The sequence below is a fragment of the Labeo rohita genome, chromosome 19 (genome assembly GCF_022985175.1).
Source record: "Labeo rohita strain BAU-BD-2019 chromosome 19, IGBB_LRoh.1.0, whole genome shotgun sequence".
NCBI lineage: Eukaryota > Metazoa > Chordata > Actinopteri > Cypriniformes > Cyprinidae > Labeo > Labeo rohita.
The window spans coordinates 12,235,712-12,263,147 of NC_066887.1; the positions used below are offsets into that span (position 1 = coordinate 12,235,712).

The following is a 27,436-nucleotide window of genomic DNA, read 5'->3' on the forward strand; positions in this document are numbered from 1 at the left end:
AGGCATCGACGGATAGTCATCTTTTCACCATAGGCTCCACTATCGTTCAGATGCTTAACGGCTGACACTAGTTTGTGCTGAATGTGAGTGTCGTGTCAAAAGCATATAGAAAAAGTACAATCACTGCCACTATCTTGTCTGCACTGGATGCAGTATACAGATGCGCATTCGCTTTCTGGCACAGTCATTAATTAATAGGACAAACGAAGTGAAAGAAGGTTCGTTTTGACTCGTTTGACTCCTTGTCAGAGGATTGTTTGGAGAATGTTGTTTTGTAAACAAGGCACAGTGTCATGGAGAGTTGACAAAGAAACGTGTTGAATGAAAGATGAAGCGGTACTAGATCTGACTGCAGCTGCATCACAAATGGTAAGTAAATTATTTCATAATGCTTTGTCTGGAAATGACCGTTTTATTTTGATCATGTTGTCAAAATGCATACAATAGTGAGGGGGTGGGGCATTGATACTGTTGATAACAGTGGAAGTTTACTGACAGGTCTTAAAGGACCCGCCCCTTAAAAACAGGTCATTTTAAACAGAGGGTCAGAATGAGGGTTGAAAATAATTATTTTTCCAATTTTTGTTTTTTGTTTGCTTGTTTGTTTTGTGCAAAAACTTTATTAACGTTACCTATAAGTCTCGGCGCCGATATGCAGAGGTTTTGCGCTACGGGCTTCCCGAGTTCGAATCCCGGCTTGAGGACCTTTCCCGATCCCACCCCCTTCTCTCTCTCTCCAACTTTGCTTCCTGTCCTGTATGATCTGTCCTACCATAATAAAAGGCAAAAATAAAATCTTAAAAAAAAACATTACTTATACGTAAAAAGAATATATTAAAATAATAATAATTAAAAAAAATCCATGTCATGACCCCTTTAATAAACTTTTAAGGGGAGACACTGCAGGTAAAAACACTGTTTTTTCATGCACCTGTCAGGTTTGAGATTTTGGGCTTTTTGGTTTTTTATAAAGTGCTATTTCAGACTAGTGGAAAGAAAATATCCAAGAGACACTGTTAAGTTCTTTTTTATAGCATTTTATCTATTTGTGTCAATAGATTTCAATTACAATACATATTTTTAAAGGCCGTTTTCTCAAAATGATTTTTTAAGTCTGATTTACACGGATCCATAAATCTCCACTTCAGTAACATTTACACACACCAAACTTTACATTTTTATTCCTGCCTATATCCTGAAGGTTTTTACAGAGAGATCTGTTCATATATAATTTGCTGATATGTTGATTATATACACACACTCACAATTTTATTCCCCCCAAAATTGTGAAAATATATTGTTTTCTGTCTGTATTTTCTGAATTATGCAGTGACAAAAATTAGATACCCAAAATTTCCTCTGTAAAAACAATTGACCAATATGTCAATAAATAAATAAATAAATGTAAATAAATAAATAAGAATTTTGAAACTGACTTCTTCCAGTGTTCATATTTTGTACTAGAAATTTATGCAAATTAGCGTATATTTCATTAAATAATGCCTAATTTGCATATTTAAACCTACACTCTAAAACTGCTGGGTTAAATACAACCCAGCGCTGGGTAAAATATGGACATACCCAGCAATTGGGTTGTTTTGACCCAGCTGTTGGGTCACTACCCAGAAGGTTGGGTTAAACATTTAACCCAACCGCTGGGTCAAAACAACCCAATCGCTGGGTATGTCCATATTTTACCCAGTTTTTAGAGTGTAACATTTAAAAAAAACTTACAAAACAAAAAATGTTTGCAATTATCTATGTAATCAATCAACTGGGTAAGGTGACAACTATTAGTTATTTTTTTTTAACTCTATTTACCTGCAGTGTCTCACCTTAAACATGATTCTAGATCGATTTATTAAAATTATATATTTAAATTATTAAAATCACTAAATTGTTACTCTGTTTGACCCCAACAAACCATGTTTGTATGTAAAAGGATAGGTACTGTGGGGAAAAAATTATTTGATCCCCTGCTGATTTTGTATGTTTGCCCACTGACAAAGAAATGATCAATCTATGATTTTAATGGTAGGTTTATTTGAACAGTGATAGACAGAATAACAATAAAAACCTCTTGAGCCACTCCTTTGCTGCCTTTGGGTCATTGTCATATTGGAATACCCATCCACGACCCATTTTCAATGAGGGAAGGAGGTTCTTACACAAGATTTGACGGTACATGGCCCCGTCCATTGTCCCTTTGATGTGATGCAGTTGTCCTTTCCCCTTAGCACTAAACTCAGCCCTGTAGGGCCAGTGTCCTGCAGAGTTTAGCTCCAACTTGCCTCAACACATCTGCCAGGAAGTTTCTACTATGCCTAGTAAGAGCTTGATTAGCTGGTTCAGGTGTGTCTAATTGGGGTTGGAGCTAAACTCTGCAGGACACTGGCCCTCCAGGACTGAGTTTGGACACCCCTGTCTTAGCAGAAAAACACCCCCAAAGCATAATGTTTCCACCTCAATGTTTGACTGTGGGAATGGTGTTCTTGGGGTCATAGGCAGCATTCCTCCTCCTCCAAACATGGCGAGTTGAGTTGATGCCAAAGAGCTTAATATTGGTCTCATCTGACCACAACACTTTCACCAAGTTCTCCTCTGAATCATTTAGATGTTCATTAGCAAACTTCAGACCTGTACATGTTCATTAGCAAACTACAGGGCCTGTACATGTGCTTTCTTGAACAGGGGGACCTTGCGGGCACTGCAGGATTTCAGTCCTTCATGGCGTAATGTGTTACCAATTGTTTTCTAGGTGACTATGGTCCCAGCTGCCTTGAGATCATTGACAAGATCCTCCCATGTAGTTCTGGGCGGATTCCTTATCGTTCTCATGATCAATGAAACCCCACGAGATCTTGCATGGAGCCCCAGACTGAGGGAGACTGACAGTTATTTAGTTATTTGTGTTTCTTCCATTTGCGGATAATCGCACCAACTGTTGTCACCTTCTCACCAAGCTGCTTGGCGATGGTCTTGTAGCCCTTTCCAGCCTTGTGAAGGTCTACAGTCTTGTCCCTGACATCCTTGGAATATTCTTGGTCATAGTGGAGAATCTGGAATCAGATTGATTGCTTCCGTGGACAGGTGTCTTTTATACAGGTTACAAGCTGAGATATAGGAGCACTCCCTTTAAGAAAGTACCTGCATAAAAGACACCTGGCAGCCAGAAATCTTGCCGACTGATAGGTGATCAGATACTTATTTCACTCATTAAAATGCAAATCAATTTATAACTTTTTTAAAAATGTATTTTCCTGGATTTTTTTAGTTGTCTCTCACTGTTCAAATAACCCTACCATTAAAATTACAGACTGATCATTTCTTTGTCAGTGGGTAAACATACAAAATTAAATAAGAGGTATCAAATAATTTCCCCCCACTGTATTTAAATTATTAAAATAACTAAATTGTATAGGGTTACTTCGTTTGACCCCAACAAAGCATGTCTGTACGTAAAAGGATAGAGGGAGAGAGAGAGAGAGTATTAAATTGGAAAATAAAAACAAATGCACTCACACATACAACATCTAACCCTGGTGAAAAAACCAGCATATGCTGGTAGGTATGTTTTGATGCTAGTTTAAGATGGTCCTTTGCTGGTTTAAGCTGGTCATGTTGCTGGTCAAGGATAAACCAGCATAAACCAGCTAAGGACCAGCATCAACTAGCAAGGGACCAGCATAAACCAGCTAAGGACCATCTTAATCCAGCATCAAAACATACCTAACCAGCATATGCTGTTTTTTCACCAGGGAAAATATAAAAATGTATGGTTTTTGCTGCTGAAACATGTCAGTAAAACGTAAACGTATTGCTCTCTCGTTTGTTTTGGTGCAGATCACCTCTTCACAGTATCACAATAAACTGATGACGTAAAGGATGACAAATCTCAAGTTTGGCAAATGCACGAGGGCACTCATTCACTCACAGCTGCGCGTGGGACCAGAGCATAACGTGCGCGCTCGCCTGCATCATTTATTAGCGCATGCAGCGCTCCATCTTATTTCAATGGGCTGCGGTGGGAGCCGAGCAGATGCTATTGAACCGCGGTATCATGAGAGCTGGACCAGAGAAACCGAATCGACGTGGCTTACCAACACTGATGCTGAAATCCCCAACGGCGTGACTTCCAAGAACCGCGTCGTGCGTGGAGAATCTAGCCATCTTAATAAAGACAGTGCAAAACTATCAGGTATATGCCGTTTTTGACCAAAGTAATAGGGTTGTAATATGTATACACGTATGCTTTGAAAATATAGGCTATGTATCTGATTTAAATGCAAAAGTCTGTAGCTTTAAGATGCTGAGGTGTCAGAGCAGCTTGTCCTGACTTCTGAATTAAAATCAAAGTTTGTTTAGCTTGTTTATTCTCTTTTGAATGGTCTTTTAGTCTCAAAATAGTTTTTAATTAAGCGAAAATGAACATGATTGTCACTTCCTCCTCAGGTAGAGGTATGGAGGCCAAAGACAGAGGCAGACAGATGGTTAATGCAGGAACTCAGTGTGGAAAGCAGGTTTTGACACCGACACAAATCATCACAAAACATCCTGCGGTCATGAGGTTTCAGTCACTGAATAAAAAACTGCCAGCTATTTATGAAACATTACACATTTAAAGGTCTCATATGCATAATACTTTAAACTTCAGGGTTTTGACAATGTAGCCTACAGACAAAGCAGACTGAAAGAACAGCTGTGTCAGTGTTTGAATAACATTAAGTCTGATTTTTTATGCGATGTGGTGACAGCTTGTTTGTGTTTTACAGCAGATAAGTGACTCAAAGCAGACAACGCTCAAGGAGGAAACTGCTCAATCTGAAGCGGTGTCATCTAATGTTGTGTCTCACCCAGGGGAGCCATGAGGGAAAAATCATCTTCGTCTGATACGCACTGAAACCCGGAGGAGCTCAGCGATGTGGCTATATAGGAACCATAAGGTGTGAAGAGAAAAAGAGCTTGACAAGAGATGATATCCTGTTAATGCACACTTATAGAAATATTATGCTTTGCTGAAGCTTTGTTGCAAAAGATGCATCTGATCATTAGCATGGCAAATATAGATTTTAGTCCTCATAGGAGCTACTGAGCAAAGCTCAGTAAGTTCATAATGTTGCATATAGGAGTTATCGTTCACAATTAATTATGGGTCTCAGAATTTCACTGTGCAATTTGAATGCTGATGACACTTATTTTAAAAGACAAGACTACTGAATATTTTTGTCATTCCTAGATACTTGCAAAACGACAACGATAACAACTATTTTAATTGGTTAGTTAATATTTGTGTTTTTTGGTCCTTCCAAATTCTAGTAAATATGGATTTACTGGACATTAGTATTTGTTTATTTTTTATTTGTTGGTGATTCATTTTCGTAGTAATTTACTTTTTTTATTTTAGAAATAAAATTGCATTTTTTTTTGCCTTTGAAATGGAGGGAAACAGCAGACCAGCTTAACCAAGATGTGTTTTTGTCCCACCTTCCACCTTCCAGTCCAGTATTATTTAAGTACCAATGAGATAATATGTGACCTTGAGCCGCAAAACCAGTCTTAAGTAGCATGGGTATATTTGTAGCAATAGCCAAAAATACATTGCATGGGTCAAAATTATCGATTTTTCATTTATGCCAAAAATCATAAAGATATTAAAGTAAAGATCATGTTCCATTTCTACCATAAATATATCAAAACCTAATTTTGACTAGTAATATGCATTGGTAAGAACTTCAGGTGGACAATTTTAAAGGCGATTTTCTCACTATTTTGGCCAATCTCAGCAAAATATTGTCCTAACAAACCATACGTCATTGGAAAGCTTATTTATTCAGTTTTCAGATGATTTATAAATCTCAGTTTCAAAAAATTTACCCCATGACTGGTTTTGTGGTCCAGAGTCACATATATTTTTATTAATATTATTATTTTTAAATATGTCTAACATAGTTTGTATTCATTATTACTTGAGTTTTAGTTTTAGTATATCAAGATGAATAAAAATGAAATAAGCTGAAATAAAATGTATTATTTTTTCTAATTTATTTTAGTTAAAATGTAATTTTTATTTTTTATTTTTTTTTTAATGGTTTTAGTTTTAGTTAACTACAATAACCATGCTTTAGTCACAGGCATTTCATAAGGGCTGCTATGTGCTGTAAAAGCACATGAACCACTAGATGGAGCAGTTTATCTTACATTACTTAGTAACGAACTATTGTTGTGGATTGGACACTGTGACGTTAATATGAAACATTTAATGTACAGATAAAAGCACAGTTTTTTAAAAAATGTATGCATTGCCTGTGCATGGTTTTACCAGAGCTTAACGCTGCATCACAAATTATACATTAAGACAAAGTCTAAAGAAGTAAATATCACTGTTTTTTTTTTCTTTTTCTATTACCCTTACTGAGAAATGTTTCACTTATCCCAAATCTGTAAATTAATGTTAAGTACAAAGAGCACTGTTGTTACCTCTAGCCCACTGATGGGCTGAAATGTAACATTGTTTTTGTGCATGAATGTTATTTACATTCAGGTGTTTACCATAATCATTATGCCATCTCTTATCACCTTCATTTCAATTTAAATAATTGAGATTCAAACTGGTAAATATGTAGGGAACCTTTTTTACAATTCAAATCAGCAAATAAAATACCAAATATAGAAATGCATTAACACTGTTTACTCGAAAACATATCTGACACATTGTGTAGTCACCTCCACACTCTAGGGACAGAGGCTGCAAATTTGTACATGCAGAACATCTACTGCATGAAATGTGATGCTGTTCTGTATTATCCATGTTCAGTAAAATAAAAAAAAAAGATAAATAAAAAAGTGGGGCAGATTTAAGTCTCTACTGTTTTGCAATAGGCTATTTGTTGCTCTAGAAATACACTGAGAAGTGACATGCAAAAAGCAAACAAACAAAAAAACACACACTCACACAAAAAGCTTTTATGGATATTATACAGTATATTGGTTAAGACAATGGGGTCTCTGTCTCCCCTGCATTAGAGGGATAGTTCAGCCAAAAATGAAAATGTCCCCATGATTTACTCACTCTCAGGCCATCCTAGATGTATATGACTTTCTTTTTTCAGACAAATACAATCAAAGTTACATTAAAGTGCATCCATCCATCATAAAACGTGCTCCACATGGCTCTGGAGGGTTAATAAAGACCTTCTAAAGTGAATTGATGTGTTTGTGTGAGAAAAATATCCATATTTAAAACTTTATAAAGTCCTACATCATCCGCTGGAACGCCGCTCTCCTGTGAACGTATATACAACAGTTAGCGGAAGTTAGATTACAGTCTATAAAGTTTTAATTATGGATATTTTTCTTACAGAAATGCATTGATTCACTTTAGAAGGCCTTTATTAAACTCCTGGAGCCATGTGGAGTAGTTTTTATGATGGATGGATGCATTTTAGTGGACTTCAAAATCTCAACACCCATTCACTGCCATTATAAAGCTTGGAAGAGTCATTTTTTAGTATAACTCTAATTGTATATGTCTGAAAGAAGAAAGTCATATACACCTAGGAAGGCTTGAGGGTGAATAAATCATAAAGGAATTTTCATTTTTGGGTGATCTATCTCTTTAAATCCACAATTTAGTCTACAATTTTGAGTTGTCACCTTTTTATAGAGAAAGAGGTGCAGTAATTATTCATTAATGATTAATCATCTTTAATTACAATCTAAATCGAAATATTATTTTAAATAAATTTAGGTCATGCCATTGGTGCAAAGCCTATTGATTTATTCCTTAATCATTTGACTGGTCAGCTTTACATGTTACAGGTTAAGATTCAAATTTCACAGTTAGATTTAAATTAAACGTTTTTTAATCCAAATTTAGGTCAAGATTTAACATAATTGCACCTACATAACATTAACTTTTAGATGTGTTTGTCAGTGTTGGGGAAAGTTACTAAATAATGCATTACAATAATAATAGTAACTAATTACGTTACTTAGTTACTTTTTATGGAAAGTAATGCGTTACTTTAATTTTGTGTTACTTTTTAAATCTGGGCAGGGCTTGTTGGTGTGTTTTTAATATAAAAAGTTCTATTTTTGGCAAATGTAAAAGAATTTTCACACCAAAAGCCTTAGGCTTTGAGAAAAGTAAATTCACGTGTGTACAGTAGACCACAGAAGAAAAAATATCAACTCTTCAGCAATAAACAAATGTTAGATTATCTTATTTTTACTTATTAGTATGGTTGAACTGGATCATCGAAGGTCGGCAGCAAAGATATCGGTTAGTAAAATGGTATTAAATGCATAAAGGATATTTGTATTATTTAACATATTTAATTATTGCAGATTTGCGTCATATTCTGAGTTGAATTTTACTGTTTTTATTCATTTTGAGGAATACTGAATCTGTTTTTTGTGAGAGAGATGAATTAATGCATGTTCACATTTATTCAAGAACTAACATCTTACTCACGATTACCCAATAAATGGGGGAAAAGTAACTCTCATATTTTCTTGTCAGTTAAAAAGTAATGCGTTACTTTACTAGTTACTTGGAAAAAGTAATAATATTACGTAACTTGCGTTACTTGTAATGCGTTACCCCCAACACTGGACTTTGTAAACAAAGCATTTTCTAAAGTTCTAAGCTAATTCTAAAGTTCTTTCGTTGTTATAAATTGTGAGAAAAAAGCGCTATTTAAGATTAACGCGATCTTCTCTAATAGTTTAAACTGTCAATGGACTGACTGAGGATATGACTGACTCTGAGACCATGCGGAAAAGTCATCTGAGCGCCTCTCGGAGTCGAACAGCAGCAGCAGACTGAGCTCAGAAGTAGCGACACGGGCAGCAGAGGCGGACACGCGTGCCGTGCTTCTAGATGACAGACCTAACGTAAACACACCTCTCCTGTCTCTTTATCATTGTAACACAGTCATTCCTGCTCTCGGCAAGCCTGGAGAAGAAGAATGACTGACGAAGGAATGTTAATCTCACCGTCGGATCTCCAGGTTCCCGGAGATGGAGCGAAACCTGAAGACCTCAGTATGGATTGTACGGACGGGGAAGATGAATTGTGTTTGGAAGAGATTTTAACACTGTACAGTCAGCCCATCAATGAGGAGCAAGCCTGGGCCGTGTGTTATCAGTGTTGCAGGTGGCTAACTCAAAAACAGAGACGGAAAGAGACAGGTGGGAGTCCACCTGAACGGATTGCGGGTCCTGGAGATGTGAGGATCCGGAAGGACGGGACTGTGAAATTATATCAGCAGAGCAGTCCAGGTAACCTGAATGTTTACATGAGAAGTCCAAGTAAATGCGCAGTAAATGGCGCAGCGTGAAGCCAGCTGAACAGCAGTGGCTTTGAGACGCGTTATTTACCACTGACACGTAAATAGAAGCGATTTTATAATTAATAGAGGCCATTTCGATTTTTAGACAGATTTAAGAATGTACATTTCCATTCTAGATGTTCTATTTGAGAATTTAAATATTATATTTGTATATATCATATGCTTTGATTTTATTATCAAACCTCATGTTGTTTAGTAACCAGTATTAACTGCAATACAAATCATTTATTCTCCATAATACCGGTTTATATCGTGGCGACCATCGTGCCATTGTAAACAATGGGGCCATGTGATGGATTCATCCATAAGCACCTTCAGTCATGAGGGCAACAATAGGAACCTGCTCTTTGGCCTAGTACTTCTGTGATATCATGCATACTTAACATCTTGATTCAACATTTAAACATGTTTATGTGTTGTTTCAGAATGCACTGTTACTAAAATACAAAGAATGATAAATGTAGAACATTTACTGTGCTGAATATCTGTTCTTGTACTCTAATTCCAATCATAGTTAGTGCACTGAATGTTCTAAATTAATAGGCCTTATATTAATCTTTTAAAATTAAAATATACTGTCAGATTACCAGTTGCAATTATGTATTTTACATCAATATTTTTGAGAACAAATACCATGGGGCTTTAAATATAGATAATAACTGATGGTTTCTATTTTCTTACCCAAAATCGTCATAATTTCAAAAAATTAATTTAGAGAGAGGGATGTTCCAGACAGAACTAGTATAATTAAATTTGCAACCATTATCTCATTTGGGTTTCTTAGCCTGAGGGTTTTGGATTTGGCTTCCATTTCTGTTTCTCCTTTGGGAGTCTGCTGGTTTTATGTATAATTATTGGGATGAATGTCTCAGTCCCTCCATCTCCCTAACAAGGATTTAGACATGATCGTCAGTTATTAGAGCTTTTTTGTGGTTTTATATGGGCCATTCTACAGAATTGGTTCAAAGGCAGAGTTGGAAATGTCTTGGGAAAAAATGATGTTTTACATGAATTTTGTATGCAAATTGTATAATATTCAGGGCATACGTTTCTAGTAATTGTGCAGTTAATTCTCATATTGTATTTTCAGAAAGTGTGTATATATATATATATATATATATATATATATATATATTTATATTTATATATATATATATATTTATATTTTATTAAGAAGTTTTCAGAGGTAAATCAATAGCAATTACAATTTTAACAATATTTCAAGTGTGATTTATGAGATTTGCTGTATTTTGAACCCTTTTTTTTTGTTGTAAAAGGCAAAAAGTTGATCATACTGATTTTAAACTTAAGGATTCATTAGTTTGAATATACACAAAACCAAACACTATCATAACATCTTAGTTGATAATTCAATATGCTTAATTTTTGACAAGCCATACCATGTTTTGGTAGTGCCTGCACATTTTCGGTGTTGACAGTAATGCTTTGGGAGCAACCATAACACATTACAGAACTCACAAACTAAAACACTACTAAAACATACCAAAAAAATTGCATAGCTTTATGAAAATTTTGTTTATTTCTCACAAAATAAAGGATTATGTGTTCACTTTTGTCACTACCGAAACAATAATGACATGTTTTGGTGGTGACTGTTACGGCAGTGACAAATTTATGTGATAACACCCAAAAAAACAAAGATGTCACTACCGAAACTTCATCAAATGTTTCAGTAGTGACTGTTTCGTTAGTGACAATTTTAGATACTTTTGAAGCTAGCTCAACGATGCTAATCAGCACATGGTTAGCTAGCACAGTTCTGAACAGTTGTACACATATAAAAACTAAATGTTGTGGAATAACTCCCAAAAAAGTGTGTTTAATGATAGAAAAAATAGTGTTTGGTAGTGACATTCTTTAAAGTTACACACAGATTTTCATACTTTTGCACACATTTACTTCAAAATGATGATACCTATCTACTCACACCTTATAGCTATGAGAGAGTGGGACACATGATCACATGACCTCCAGTTAGCTGCTGATTCACAAAGCCGTAGTGTAGTTAGGCAGTTGATAGTCCATAACTCTGTTTATACAAACTGTTTTTAAGGATGTAAAATAAAAAGATATGTTTCCTTCTTCCTTATTAAGTACAGAATTGTAATGCCAAATGTCAAGCAAGTAGTTAGATCAGATGGTCCCTATCAGGCAGGAAAATCAATGCTTATGTAACATGACGGTCTGCTGAATTCTGCTTAAGTTTGCTGGCCTGGCAAATGTGGAAACGTTCAAATTACACTGACTGACCAATGATATCAGACTGTGGGTTGCAAACCTGCCAGGTTCAGTCGTGGTCTATCCTCGGTGAATAGATCTGTCCCTCAACCTGAATGAAATAGTTTGAGACTCTATTAGAGATGTGATGTGTAAAAAAGGACCAGCATCTGCCTCCAAGCTCCAGGCAATGATGTTTATGTCTCCTTTTCTTCTATAGAGTGATTCATAGTTGCAGCAACCCTGGAAACGCCATGTATCCTAACTAGAAAAATGAAATATGAAAGCGTAAGCTTTGAAGCTCCTGAGAAGATTAAGATATAGGTTACTCTGAGATAGATAACGCTTTCACTTTCTGTCTCACAAGGTGTTGTGATTGCATCAAAAACATCAGAATATATTGCATATTTGTCACAGATGTTATTTCCCATTGTTAAATATTAATATACAAACATCAACATTGGTGGCTTGATTTTAAATTAATTATCTGACTCAGCTCAAAAATATAGCTATTTATTAAAATGAATAATACAGTCATTTTTAGTAGCATGGGTTTCCTTTTCCTTTTTGTCTCAATTTTGGTTTGCTACTTTCCTATCAAGTCAAACACCCTTGTAAATGGGTTTCTATGGTAACAAGGTCACAATGTAAAGGATGAATTATTTCCAGTGATCTCCTTTCATCTTTATAGAAAGATAACATTACACTGCTTGTCTGTTTTCATACAACAGTGTATTTGGGATCTGTCTTGCACTAAAAGACAAAAGCACCTCTTCAAAAACACCTCTTTCGTATCTGGATGGTGCATGTTAGATTATATAAAGATTCAGTTTCAGACTTCAGTTATATTTGCTTTTCAGTTGGCCGTTGCAATGACACTGGGTTCATTCATTAGTGGCAGAAATGAACTCTGGGTCTCAGCCAATCCCAGAGGAGGCTCTTTCTTTTAACACTGTAACATTATACCTCCAGTGCCACTGATGGAGGGCTAAGAGACAGACATTATGATTCTAACCCCTGTGTAGATGTTGTGTATCTCAGGCTCAGCCGGCCCAAATTGCTTCTCTGTCTGTCTCTTATAGATCTGAGTTAAATATTTCATGTGAAGGTTGTCTGAGGTAAACCCCTGGGTCCCTCTGTGTAATATAGAAACGGGGGAGGGGGTTTGTCATGGTCAATTTCCCTTCTATGAAATTTATTCATGGCTGCAACCCATACTGCACAGTGCACACTTTTCTAAAAAGATGCTGTTAATTAATGGTGCTTGCTAAGGTCAGCATGTTATTGTTGCATAATCATATGCATTAAGCTTTAGCGCATATTTCGTCCTGCGTCATTTGGAAATGAATGTTACCTCAAATCTTGTGGGATGTTAAGGTGTGCTATTTAGTTTTCTGATTTTCAGTTAAAAACAAAAAACAACAAAAATCTATGAGGTTGCTAAAAGGATAGTTCACCCAATAAAGATAATTCTGTTATTAATTACTCACCTTAATGTTGTTCCAAACGTGTAAGACCTTCGTTCATCTTCGGAACACAAATTAAGACATTTTTGATGAAATCCGAGAGCTTTCTGACCTTGTATAGACAGCAACATAACTACCACATTCAAGGTGCAAAAAGATAGTAAGAACATTTTTAAAATAGTCCATGTAACATCAGTGGTTCAACCTGTTATGAAGCTAAAAGAAGAGGTGAAACTGTTAAATAAAATAGATATTTTTGTTTTCTATTTTAACAATGTCCTTACTACCTTTCTGGGCCTTGAACGTGTCAGTTGTTTTGCTGTCTATGCAGGGTCTGAAAGCTCTTGGATTTCAAAAATATCTTAATTTGTGTTGTGAAAATTAACAAAGGTCTTACAGGATTGGAATGACATTATGGTGAGCAATTAACCAAACTTCACCAATCTTCACCAAACTCAGAACTCTTATGTAAGAGCTCAATCTGAGGTCACAGGTGAAAAAAATCGCAGAGCTTGGCTGTTAGTGGCGCTATAAGAAAAATATAAAAATGGTTATACAGTAACTGCGCAACCAGTTGTCCTATCAACATGAAAATTGGTGTGCACGGTCTTGGTCCGAAGTGCAGCAAGTGTCTACAAGGACATTTGTGCATCTCAAAAAACATGACTGCCATTGGGTGCTGAAATTTGAGCACCTGTTAGACAAGGTTAACAGAGGCTGATCGAAACGAAACTCGGTGGGCCTGTTCGACTCATGGCCCCAAAGGAATGAGAGAAATGTGAAAGAAATCGGCCAGTGAGGGCAATATTGCATTTTTCAAGGGCATAAACAATTGTACGCCACATGGTTTTGGCACTTACGGACGATATTCATATCATACGATACGCTATAATGGGGTCGTTTAGAAAAGAGGCCTGTCCAAATTTACCCAAAATCCTATAAAGCCTAAAGGAAAACTCAAAACTTCACAAAACCTGCTGAGCACATGCAACATTCTAAACAAGCATGCAAAGTTTTAGGGGATTGGACCATAGCTGGAGCTATAACACTTATGAATGTTAAAAAAAAAAAAAATTCTATGGTAAATTACCTGGGTTTGCCAAAAAGGCATTTTAAATGCATTGATTTGGTGGTTGCAGGCTTGCTAAATAATGTCATTTTCATATGTGCTAAAACTCTTGAACCCTGGTGATCGCTGCAGTTATATTTCACTGTACATTTTGTAGTTCTTTTCCACATTAAATTGATTAGGTTTGTTACCAAACCCTTTTTTTGAATCCCTGTGGGATGAATAAATGAAGAAAATTACTGAAGAAAAAGTACTGTTGCACTCTATAGCAACCTCAATCCGACGATCGCACTAGCAGCACACTAGCAATCACCAAGAAACCCTTAGCATGTGTTAGCAACCACCCAGAACACCTTGGAAATCCTAACAATACCTGGCACGTTTAGTGACTACCCAGAATTTTAAAAAATAGTTATATCCTATCGTCAAGCTCATAGATAAAGAGAAAACTCTATCATATATGAAATATTGTAAATACATTTTGGTATGTGAATTTAAAACCTGATAATAATGATTATCTAATTTGTTTCTCTTTCTTTTTCTCCTCCCCATTACAGATAAACATACCCCGCCCAGTTCATCAATAGAGGTGAGTCATCTTGTTCGCTTTTGTTGAGGTGCCAGACTGGTTTTTGACTTTTGAGAGAAATGAGTCACTCTGTTGCTATTTTTGGCAACAGGCATCAGCTTGGCAAACCATCCTGAAGAAATAGCTAGATTTCTTTTCAGTCTGTTTGATTTCTGAAGATTTCTAGATGCAGTGTTTTACTTCTTTTGCTGCTCTCCGTGTCCATGTGTGGATCCTCAACAGTGAGATTTAGGTGCGAGTGGATTTCAGGAGTGTTTGCATCGATGGCAACCTCATTGTCTTGATGGTATTCATTAGCTGTTTGTTCTTTGTTGGTGTGACAACCATGTGGATCTCAGCCTGCCTCAAAGATTGAGTGTTTTGGTCTCTAAAGCTCCCTGCCACTTTGGGAAGTAGCCAGAGCTTTGCTGTAATCCAGTCGGAAATAGTTTTCCCAAGCTTTTCAGCACCAAGAAATCTCCTGCTGCCCAACCAAACCGAACAAAACATATTTGCTGCCGTTTGATTTAGTAAACAAGAGAGTTCTGTACATATAAGACTTTGTGTTATGCTAAAAATACTGAAGATCTTTTGGCTAAATGTGATGGGTTTTAAAATGCCCTCAGCGGTAACAGATGGGTCCACAGGAGGGATGCGCACATGCAAGCACGCGCCCACACACGCAGACTCACAAACAAAAAGAACACATGCGGCAGTGCATGCATGCATTCGGAGCCTCCTCTGAACGAGATTATCAACTGAGCACTAGATGCTAGACTCGTGATTGTGAATGGGAGGAAATTCAAAGAGGAGAACAGCAGGGCCCTGCCTATTCTGCACACAAACACTATCTCTTCTCCTGTCGAGTCGATACATGTCAAAGATAAGCCATTTTGTAAACATTCATGATCTGTGTGACACCTTTCGATTATTGAATGATCTTCAGGTTGAATAATGTCTGATCCTTGCTGTTTTATGTAATGTAAGCAAATCAAATCGGCTATAATGACAATTCAGTCATATTGACCCTCATATATAGACCCTCATGTTGTTTAAAGTTGTGTGACTTTCTTTCTTATGTGGAAAGTGTTGCCAAGTCTGTGGTTTTCCCGCGGAATAAGGCTACTTTAACAGTTGACGTGGGTTGTTTTTCATGTCTGCGGGTTGAAGCAACCCTAATAACGTTATATTTAGCCCCTGGAATGCTAATTTTACCAGGAGAACCCCACCACAAAACATGTATTTTACCTCCCGCAACACGATTTTTACCGGGCGACCCCCTTCGAAAAATTGGGCTACTTTTGGGCTAGTTTTGAATAGCATTGGGTGGGTTTTGTTGTGAAAATCTGGCAACCCTGCACTTTGATGTGTCGTGACAGATCACTTAAGCGCCTCAGTTTAAATGGCATGTTCACGGATCATCTCTTTCTCTTTAGTAGTTATAGCATGAAATAAACATGAATGAACATCAGAAGGTATGTTGTTTCAAAACCGGGAAGACTCAAAACACCATTTTTCAAGGTCAAGTCCACCAGTGTTAATCTGCTCACCTGTCTGGTTTGTTTGTCGGACAAAAATGTCAGATATTGTGTTATGATTGGTCAAATCACCTGTCAGTCAAATTCCCTGTGAAGAGTCAATTGCCATGAGAGGAGATTTAAGTTTTCAAGCTTCAAAAAGGAGTCAAAATATCATAAAATGGTCCATATTCCATGCCTTCTGAAATCAAATGATGACATTGTGTGAGAATCAGACCAGAATATTGATAATATTGATATCCGCCTAGCTCTTAAAGGAACACTCCACTTTTTTTGTAAATAGGCTCATTTTCCAACTCCCCTAGAGTTTAACAGTTTTCGAATCCATTCAGCCGATCTCCGGGTCTGGCGGTAGCACTTTTAGCATAGCTTAGCATAGATCATTGAATCTGATTAGACCGTTAGCATCTCGTTCAAAAATGACCATATATAATGATGATATTTTTCATATTTAAAACTTGACTCTTCTGCAGTTACATTGTGTACTAAGACTGACATAAAATGAAAAGTTGCGATTTTCTAGGCCGATATGGCTAGGAACTATACTCTCATTCCGGTGAAATAATCAAGGAACTTTGCTGCTGTACCATGTGAGCAGCAAGCGCAATAATATTACGCAGCGCCTGAAAGTGACCGGCGCTAAGTCAAGTTTTAAATAAAAAAAAAAAATATCGAAACTCTTTGGTAATTTTTAAGCGAGATGCTAACGGTCTAATCGGATTCAATGATCTATGCTAAGTTATGCTAAAAGTGCTACCGCCAGACCCGGAGATTGGCTGAATGGATTCGAAAACGGTAAAACTCAACTGTTTAACTCTATGGGAGTCGAAAAATTAGCCTGTTTTCAAAAAAAATTGAGTGTTCCTTTAATGGAAAAGAGTATCAGTGATTGGTTTTTAATGAACGATTCATTTGAATCAAAACTTTGAACCATTATTGTTAACTAAATCTAAAACTTAGAAATCACTTTCATTATTTGACAAAAAAATGTAAAAAGTTGCTCTCGCAACTGCAGTAACTGAAACTGATAAATCTGAAATAAATATATATATTTACTTAAAATCATTATAATACTATATTACTATTTTAAAATAACAATAACAAAAAGATAATAGCATATAAAGAATGCTAAAATACAATTGCATGATTCATTAATAAATTGGTTCCTTACAGTATTAGTGGATGATAACAAATTTTTATTGCTTCAGAAGACTTTTATAGTTTTTACACTTCTATTTTGGAGCTTTGAAGGGATAGTTCACCCAAAAGTTCAAATATAGTCATCAGTTACTCACCCTCATGTCGTTCTAAACCTGTGTGACCTTTGTTCATCTTTGGAGCACAAATTACGATATTTTGAATGAATCTGAGAGCTTTCTGACCCTGCATAGACAGCAACGCAACTGACATGTTCAAAACCCAGTAAGGTAGTTAGGATATTGTTACAGGAGAAATTGTTGAATGAAGTTGTTATTTGTGTTTTCTTTGCACACAAAAAGTATTCTCGTAGCTTTATAAAATTACGGTTGAACCACTGATGTCACATGGACTATTTTAACAATGTCCTTACTACCTTTCTGGGCCTTGTCAGTTGCGTTGCTGTCTATGCAGGGTCAGAAAGCTCTCGCATTTCATCAAAAATATCTTCATTTGTGTTCTGAAGATGAACAAAGGTCTTACCGGTTTGTAACTACATGAGGGTGAGTAATTACTTGAGTGATTATCTCTTTAAAAGTTAATTCACCCTTCACTGCAATTGCATGGAAAACCAGCAACCAGCACAGTCTTCAAAATATTTCCTTTTTATGCTCCACTAAAAAAGAAAGTCAGGTTTGTTCCAATACAGCTTTGGAACAACATGAGAGTGAATAAAGGGTGACGGAATCATTGTTTGTATAAAATGTTTCATGTGTACGCTCGGTGAGATCAGAGCTTTGGGCTAAGGCGTCCTCCTCTTCATAAAGCCTACACTGTCTGAGGGCAGTAATGAGACAGGGTGTGTGTGTGTGCTCTGTTCTGCATGACTGCACCTCTCGCTCAGCGGTCATGTGATGTTGCAGTATGCATGTTTAAGACCTCGCCCTCATTTGAGCGCTGCTTCTAGACTGAATGAAGCATTAGCAAACTGCTGCAGTTCGCCACAGACAGGCCACGTCCACAGCCCCCTCTGGATGGTTCCCAAACCAAAGGCTGCTGCCTAACTGCCCAGTGAGTCAGTGACTTAACGGTAATGTTTTAGTTTGAAAGTACCTCGTAAGGAATCAGGTTTCAGACTGGCCTCCCAAGGCATCATAATGTCCTGCCTAAAAACCTACAACAGATTCAAATGAACATATGAGATGACGAAGTGTTTTTTTTACAGCAATACTTCTCTCTTTTTTTTTTTTTAGTAGAAGAATGAATTGCAAGTGTGACTGTCCGCCTAAGTGTAAGATTTCCGGTTTCCGATTCCGAGAAGAATAACAACGTGCAGTCAAACTTTACTGTTTGCACTACAAACCAGTGTGTTCATAATTAAAACAATACATTAAAATAATATGGTAAAACACACCGATTTGCAATAGCAAGCAGCAAAACGAGTTGTTTTGCACAGCTAAAAATAGCTGGACATGGATGAGCCCGAAAGCCAGACCCATAAAATGTACAAATGGCCATGCCTGATCTTATGGGAAGGAAAAAGGTGGATAAAAAAGGAAAAATCAAGTTTAAAATGCATGTTATGTTCTTAGTTATGTATATTGTATTTATGTCCATTTCATGTGGTTTTGAATTTTTTGTTTTCCAAAAAAAAAGTTAAAAAACTTTAAAATGTCATGTGGTCTTACACACGTCTTAATCATTATGCAATCAATTTTTTAATTTATACTTTTCACTTTTTTTTTTTTTACATTGTCATTGATTATTAATTCATGCATATCATAATATTACATCATTATATCATACCATAATATCCAAAACAATTATACATTTTTTATAACTCTGTCATAAAACGGTAATTCTTTAATAATTTAAAAGATTGCTAATGCTTCAAGACCTTGACATACGGTCTTGGAGGTCTGCAGGAGGCCTCTCTGTTTTTTGTTTTGTTAAAATATAACTTTTTAATTTTATAATAAATGCTAATAAAAGATTCCAAACTATTCAGTAAAGGTTTCAGGTTCATTTTTTTATTATGTTTTTGTCTACATTATGATATTAGGGTGATATGATATTGTGTCACCCTGATATTTTTTACTTTTTGTCTAAAAGATATCAAAATTAAATTGAATTTAGAATGTAAAAACTTTATAAAAGTTATTTTTAATGTATTTTGAATAAATGAATAAATAGGGCAGAAAATATTTAAAATCATATTTCAGTTATCATATATTTGTTAATATTTTGAATTAGCTTTAGTGTTTGATTTACTTTTAGTTTACACTACCAGTCAAAAGTTTTTTAATGTTTTTTAAAGTCTCTTCTGCTCTCCAAGCCTGCATTTATTTGATCCAAAGTACAGCAAAAACAGTAAAATTTTAAATTGTTTCTATTTAAAAGAACTGTCTTCTATTTGAATATATTTTTTTCTATTTGAATATATTTATTCCTGTGATTTCAAAGCTGAATTTTTAGCATAAACCTTTATTTAGATATCAGTTTAGATATAAGTTTTGTAGTTTAAGTTTTTAACCAATATTTGTGACCTGACAAGCTGAATAAATAAGCTTTCCATTGATGTATGGTTTGTTAGGATTGGACAATATTTGGCCGAGATACAACTATTTAAAAATCAGGAATCTGAGGGTGCAAAAAAAGCGAAATATTGAGAAAATTGCCTTTTAAGTTCATCAAATAATGTTCTTAACAATGTATATGACTAATCAAAAATTAAGTTTTCATACATTTACATTAGGAATTTCACAAAATATCTTCATGGAACTTGATCTTTACTTAATTTCCTAATGATTTTTGCCATAAAAGAAAAATCGATAATTTTGACCCATACAATGTATTTTTGGCTATTGCTACAAATATACCCCAGCGACTTAAGACTGGTTTTGTGGCTAAAGGTCACATATTATCTCATTGGTACTTAAATAATACTGGACTGGAAGGTGGGACAGGGTCACATTTGTATTTTATTTCAGCTTTATTTCAATTAATGAAACCAGCTTTTTTCTGTTTAACACTTTCAAAACTTGGCTTCTGTCTTTGACCCAGATATCATAGGCAGTGAGGCTCACATTTGTGCTGCCTTCAAATAACAACCAGAAACCAATCAGATCTTGCTATAGATTTATTAATAATTTTTCCAGCTTTTTCAGACACAGCCATAATCTATATCTCAAAATAACAGTTTTAAGCATTAGTTGTCAATGCAGAATCATATCGATCCTTCTCCAAAATGCTGTTGATTGGGGAAGTGCTCTCCGTTGGGCTTCATCCGGCCACACTCTGGCCTTTGGCACTTCATCGGACAGAATGAGGCAAGCTGACCCAGTTTTCCCTATTAACTATTGGCAGAACTCAAATACGTTGTAAATAGGAGAATAGTAGTCACATTTAGATCTCTTGGCTTCTCACCAGGGACCTTCAGCTAAAAACAAACCCACTCCATCAAAATCAAACTGAGAAGTTTGTGGGTTTCCAAGTACATCCTTATTCATCCGCCAACTGATCGTTAAAGATTTTATGATCTACAAGCTCTGAAGAATGAAAAACACAGTAGATCTTGACCTATAGGCATCTTAGCAGTTTATTGAAAAATCCTGAGGATCACCGTGTTTCCTCCAAGGCGCACATGCAAAGAGGATTAGGCACAAGATCCAGTTCAGTGTCTAAAGTGGGATTAACAGACCTCGTAATGAGAGTTTCTTCAAGCTACAGGGTCATTTGTTCTGGTCTCTCGAGAGAGGCTGCTGTTAGACCGGCTTTGTGTGAGGAGTAGGAATGGTGAAGGTCTGTAACACCTGTTGAGACTCTTGTAAATTCCCACTACAACTTCCCCTTCAGTGACTGATGTTTTTTTAGCAATCCATTTCAGAAAACCCTTCATCTCGCTTTTGCTTTCTCTTTTTTTTTGTTGTGTGAGGTTGGCGAACTTGTTTTTTAGTTGTGAGCTTGATGCTCTCGTGGTTCAGTCCCTGGAGGTTTTCTTTATCACTGCACAAAGCCTGTTTCTTTCACCTCGCTGCATAACTTTCCTTCCTCAGCTGACGGTGTGAGTGTGTTTGTGTGTAAGGATGAGGTAGAATGTGCGAGTACTTTGGCTTGGTCACACACAGCCTTGACGCACAACGTTAATTTTCCCATTCGCATTTGGAGCCAATTTACACACAACCGTCACTTTTTAGCCACGTAATAAACCTCAAATAACATGTTGTTCTCTTATGTTGTCTTGTGCCTTCTGGAAGATTCCGTGAACTTCAGCTGGTTTGCAGGTTAGGAACAAGAAACAAAGACCCAAATCTGTCATGATTATTATATTATCGTCTGATCTGTTATTATTCGATATAATCATGATTATTTGAGGGAATAATTTTAGTTTGGTAAGTACACAATATTTTTTTATGTGTTTATTTCAGTGTAGTTCACCATGATTTTTCGAAGGTGTAAATAAATTAAAGATTATTTGAGTTTTACAAGAAAATACTAATTAATATTTTTCTACTTCCAAGTACACTACCAGTCAAAAGTTTTTGAACAGTAAGATTTTTAATGTTTTTTTTTTTTTTTTTAAGAAGTTTCTTCTGCTCTTCTGCCTGGCTTTATTTGATCCAAAGTATAGCAAAAACAGTAGAAATCTGAAATATTTTTACTATTTAAAATAGCTGTTTTCTATTTAAATATTTTAAAATGCATTTTATTCCTGTGATTTTCAAGCTGAATTTTTAGCATCATTACTCCAGTCACGTGATCCTTCAGAAATCATTCTAATATTCTGATTTGCTCCTCAAAAACATTTATTATCATTATTACTATTATATTGAAAACAGCTGAGTAGAATTTTTTTCAGGTTTCTTTTGATGAATAGATAGTTCAGAAGAACCGTATTTATCTAAAATCTTTTGTAACATTATAAATCACTTTTGATCAATTTAATGCATCCCTGCTAATTAAAAGTATTAATTTATATAATTTCTTCCCTTCACCAAAAAAAAAAAAAAAAAATTTATTTCAGATAAATGCTGATCTTTGGATCTTTCCATTCATCAAAGAATCCTGAAAAAATTGTACTCAACTGCTTTAAATATTGATAATAATAATAATAATAATAATAATAATAATAGTTAAATGTTTTTTGAACAGCAAATCAGCATATTGATTTCTGATGATTTCTGAAGGATCATGTGACACTGAAGACTGGAATAATAATGCTGAAAATTTAACTTTGAAATCACAGGAATAAATTACATTTTAAAATATATTCAAATAGAAAACAGTTATTTTAAATCGTAAAAATATTTCAAAATTGTGCTGTTTTTGCTGTATTTAGATCAAATAAATGCAGGCTTAGGGAGCAAAAATCTTACTGTTCAAAAACTTTTGACTGGTACTGTATTTGTGAAATTTATTAGCTTTTTCTAAAAGAAATTTGGTTTCAGCGTGGCGTTTATGGTGGTTTAATTTAATTAATAAACCACAATAAAAAATCATGTGAAAGTGAAAAAGATACTGGTATTTATTTTTATCATATTACTGTATGGTGATGATGATGACAATTCAAACATTGTTTATTATAATTGTTTAATTATTTAAATCAAGTAGTTTATTTTCAATTAAAAATATAACATTTAATATAATTAGCTTTTTACGTGATATAATATAAAATATATTTACTATTATAATATTGTTGAAAATTATCATTTTGTTTGCGTTTCCAATTTCAGTGTGACATACTTGCATATATTTAAGCATGCTCTGTAACTGATATGAACAAAACAATTAAATCATTAGTTGCAGTTACTTGAAAGACAAAGTTGCTGTGACAGCCCTACTTATTTGAATGAAGCTTTTCTTTGTGTGTTTGTAGTCAGCTGAGGAAGATCACTTGAGTGTGTGATGTAAGATATGTGAAGGTCAGTCTAGACTCTGATGAAATCAGTTTTTTCCTTCACATTTCCTGAAATCCGCCGTGACGTCCCTTATTGTGATTCCATCCAGTGTGAAAGAAATGTTGCATGTCCTGCATATCTGATGAACCAATGAACTGATTTATCATTGTTTGGTTAATCAGTCATAGCATGCATGTAGAGTTATTTATGGCTCTTGTTTTGTAGTCCCTCTGAGATTATGTAACCTGCAAATGACTAAAATTAAACAAACGCTCTTGAATTTCCCTAAAATACTCATCTGGAATGGTCCACTGTTAGGTTTGTGCATCCCTAACCTGTTTCTCTGGCTTCTGTCACTGAGTTGTTAACTAAACTGCTGAATGGCTTTGTCTGAGAGAAGTTGATGAGATTTATGCTGGTTTGGCCATGAGTCAACCTCATAAAGTTACCACATCCTTTCCCAGAGGACTTCAAGGGCTGTGAACAGTGGAGTGAGACTAATGGTTTTAGGTTTCTGATGAAACATCGTCTCCGGCCCCCTCACACAGATAGTCTGTTAGATTGAGTCTGCTGCTTTGAGCGCACCGGGGTTCTGGATCTGACGTCTTTACTTGCTCTTTCTTCAATGCTTCAATTCTTACTCTCTGTCTTGCTGAAAGCGACAGCAGCTACATAACTATATTGAAAAGTCTGGGCCTTTTTTTAGAATAAAACGTACAGCCAAAACAGTAATATTGTGAAGTATTATTGCAATTTGAAATAGCTGTTTTCTATTTTAATATATTTTAAAATGTAATTTATTTTCAGCATTACTACTCCAGTCTGCAGCGTCGCATGATTCTTTATAAATCATTTTAATATGCTGATTTGCTGCTCAAGAAATGTTTCTTATATGTTTGTGGGATCCATGATAAAAAAAAAAAAAAAATCTTACTGTCTACAAACTTTTGAACAGTAGCACATATTGTGAATATTTTTAAAAATACTGAGTTTTTAAAAATAATTAAAGCACTGTTTTAGCGATTATGAGCTGTATTTTAAGCTCCATGTGCAAGAAAGTCATTAGAAATTGAAGTTTATGAAAAAAGTATAGGTTATAGCACGGTGATGCTTTGTGTCCTGTCATGTTGTGTAAAAAGTGACAATGCACTGTCTCGTAGCATCCCAAAATGGATTATCCATATATGCTTGAGTGAGGTCAGAGAGAGGTGAGGCATTAAAAAATGATTTTCCTACATTAGAACAGTAGCACAAGTCGTCCCCCTGTCAGCCTCTGTGCAGGACAGTGAGTCAGTGTTCGTCTGAGGGAAGCAGATGTCCACCTTGCTGTAGGGCTCTGGATGTAGCCCAGATCATTATGTAACCGTTCACTTTTTCTCTTTCATTCACTTTCTCATAGTGTTTTTTGTGCTCTGTTCTTTTGCTTTCAGCAGGTCGTCTCTGTGCCAGTCTGGTGCTCAGTGGACGTTTGTACTTTAGGATCTAAATGTTCCTGGGAAACAGTCTCTACATGCCCCTTGAATGCAGTTTGTGTTGTTATACAATGCCTAACAAGCTGGTAAAAAAAAGATGATAGCATTGGGGAAAAAAATCAGAAAAGCAGAAATACTCCACCCAAAAATTAAAAATTTGTCATTAATTACTCAATCTCATGTCGTTCCAAACCTGGAAGACCTTCATTCATCTTTGGAACACACATTAAGATATTTTTGATGAAATCTGAGAGCTTTCTGACTCTGCATAGACAACAATGCAACTGAGACGTTCAAGGCCCAGGAAGCTAGTAAGGACATTGTTAAAATAGATTTTGTGATCCATCTTTCCACACTGAGGACAACTGATGGACTCATATGCAACTATACAGAAGGTTAAAATGTTGACTGATGCTCCAGGAGGAAACAGTGCATTAAGGAAGTGAGGGGGAGTGAAAACGTTTTGAATTTGAAGATCAGGGTAAATTTGACTTATTTTGTATTCTGGGAAACATGTAAGTAAAATGTACACATCTCCATTCTGTTCAAAAGTTTTCACCCCCAGCTCTTAATGCATTATTTTTCCTTCTGGAGCATCAGTGAACATTTTAACCTTCTGTAATAGTTGCATATGAGTCCCTCAGTTGTCCTCAGTGTGAAAAGATGGATCTCAAAATCATGCAGTCATTGGTGGAAAGGGTTCAAATACACAAAAATCATGGAAAACCAAAGGATTTGTGGGACCTGAAGGATTTTTCTGATGAATAGCAGGCAGTTTAACTTTTCAGGACAAACCAGGGACTCATGAACAACTACCACTAAACAAAAAAACAAAACAAAACACAGCTGTAAATCATTCAGGTAACGACACAGTATTAAGAATCAAGGGGATGTAAACTTTTGAACGGGGTCATTTTTATAAATTCAACTATTATTTTCTCTTGTGGACTATATGTAAACATCTTTTATGTGAAATATCTTACTTAGGTCAGTACTAAATAAGCAATAACATGCATTTTGTATGATCCCTCTTATTTTGGTAAAATAATTAACGTTTTGCAGATTCTGAAATGGGGATGTAAATTTTTGACCTTAACTATATGTACTGTAAGTTTATCAAGGTGTGGTCTTGGTGCTCCACATGCATGGTCAAAAATCCTGCCTCGAGTTTATCCTCAAAAACTCAACATGATGCGCTTGTGCGAAATAGAGAAGAATGGCATTGTTCTGGTCATCTCCAGTGGCTCATCTCCATATGATGCTGGGAAAATGGTGAAGAAACTTTGCCTTGCAGCAGTGATGTCATGTGAGAAGCGCTCCGAGAACAGTAGCCTGTCTCTTCATTGTTTAGCATGTAGCGTGAGAGACGGATAGAGCTCGGGAGAAAGGAAAACAACAGCATCATAATGTGAATTTAGATGTTTTGAGTTGGATGAAATATCACTCCAGAGTCAGTTTCACTAGTTGTGGTGGGAGGTCAATCCAGGCGTGTTCATATTCTTTGTCATGGAGCTGCAGTGTTATATGTGTGTAAGAAGTGGCAGGATGTTTTGGTTCTCTCCTGTCAGCTCAGTTCCACATGAGTGACCTCTTTCCCTCCACCATCACTGATCTCTGTCTCATCTTACAGAGAGAGTCAAACCGACAGACTGCACAGATTTAACTGTTCAGATGGGAACATTTGCTTAGATCATTTTGGCTGAAATGAGCAGAGATTTACCAGTGTTGATATGGGTTATTCTTGGTAGTGCTGGAAATCCACCTGGTGAATGAATAACTATTAATGGTATGTTGCTATGGAAACACTTCTGAACGGTTTGGAAAGTCTTTTGGGTTATGTTTATGAATGTTTGGTCTCGCAGACTGAGTGGTCTGTTTTTTTAGGTCAAGAAATAAATGGAGAACATCTGATATATTAAAGCAAAAGTTCACAGATTTTTTTTTTTTTTATTATTTATTAACTCATGTAAATTCAAATCTGAATGAATTTCTTTCTTTTGTTAAACACAAAATATGATATTTTAAAGAATGGTGGTAGCCACAAACAGTTACTGGTAGCCATTGACTTGCATAGTATGTATGTATTTATGTATTGGACAAATCAACCAAAATTCTGTGTCAAATCAAACAAATCTCAACCAAAAACTTCCCTGGCTCAAATTTTTAATATTGTTCTTATTTTTCTGAAGCAAGATAAACATGTGTTGTGAGGAAAGCCAACATATTAAATGTCATGCATGAATATTTTCCTGAGTAATCCACTGTTTTGTAGAGGAGGGTCAAAATGATGCATTTCATCTGAGATTTAGAGGCAAATTATAGGGGTGTAAAAATGGCTTCAGAAAGATGGCAGCATCATAATGTTACTTTTACACAGAGGTTAGTAGGTCTATTAGTAAAATCTGTTGACATTAGTGATCTTTGTTGCATTATGTGCCAATCGTGACCATTCAAAAATGGGGAAAAAGCTTTTTTCAAGTTTTTACTTCAAAGTTTGCATGCCTGAAATATTACAGATATCTTAATTCACTTTTTGATATTGGGTCTTAACAAACTTTCCTTTTGGCGTCTTCATTTTTAAGGCCCTATATGGTTTGGTTCCAGAGATATTGGAATTTGAAATGATCCTTTCTTCCAAATATCTCTGAAACTGATTCAAATATAGAATCTTATGAATAGACTACAGAGAAAGGTAATG

At 35.7% G+C, this 27,436-nt stretch overlaps 2 protein-coding genes across 11 annotated transcripts in view; both read left to right on the forward strand.

Moving 5' to 3' along the window:
* Nucleotides 1-3,912: 3,912 nt before the first annotated feature.
* On the forward strand, nucleotides 3,913-6,844 carry si:ch211-215i13.3 (brain and acute leukemia cytoplasmic protein). 3 transcript variants are annotated; one of them, XM_051137422.1, is made up of 3 exons: nucleotides 3,913-4,198; nucleotides 4,453-4,567; nucleotides 4,773-6,844. In XM_051137422.1, the coding sequence occupies exons 1-3, from the start codon at nucleotides 4,015-4,017 to the stop codon at nucleotides 4,777-4,779; spliced, it is 306 nt and encodes a 101-aa protein (XP_050993379.1). In that variant the 5' UTR covers nucleotides 3,913-4,014; the 3' UTR covers nucleotides 4,780-6,844. The 3 variants fall into 3 exon arrangements, with proteins under 3 accessions (XP_050993379.1, XP_050993377.1, XP_050993378.1); XM_051137420.1 differs by having other exon boundaries at nucleotides 4,453-4,520; XM_051137421.1 differs by having other exon boundaries at nucleotides 4,453-4,520; nucleotides 4,776-6,844.
* A 1,968-nt stretch (nucleotides 6,845-8,812) lies between these two features.
* Nucleotides 8,813-27,436, forward strand: part of spire1a (spire-type actin nucleation factor 1a) — a 60,607-nt gene continuing 41,983 nt past the window's right edge. For all 8 annotated transcript variants that reach the window (XM_051137390.1, XM_051137392.1, XM_051137391.1 and 5 more), the window contains exons 1-2: nucleotides 8,813-9,282; nucleotides 14,684-14,715. In XM_051137390.1, coding sequence (XP_050993347.1) covers nucleotides 8,970-9,282; nucleotides 14,684-14,715 — 345 coding nt within the window. In that variant the 5' untranslated portion in view covers nucleotides 8,813-8,969. The remainder of the gene's footprint in view (nucleotides 9,283-14,683; nucleotides 14,716-27,436) is intronic.

Coding starts and splice junctions, on each gene's coding strand:
- si:ch211-215i13.3 (XM_051137420.1), top strand. CDS start 4,015: ATGGGCTGCGGTGGGAGCCGAGCAGATGCTATTGAACCGCGGTATCAT. Junction 4,199..4,452: donor AGACAGTGCAAAACTATCAG/GTATATGCCGTT, acceptor CTTCCTCCTCAG/GTAGAGGTATGGAGGCCAAA. Junction 4,521..4,772: donor GAACTCAGTGTGGAAAGCAG/GTTTTGACACCG, acceptor TGTGTTTTACAG/CAGATAAGTGACTCAAAGCA.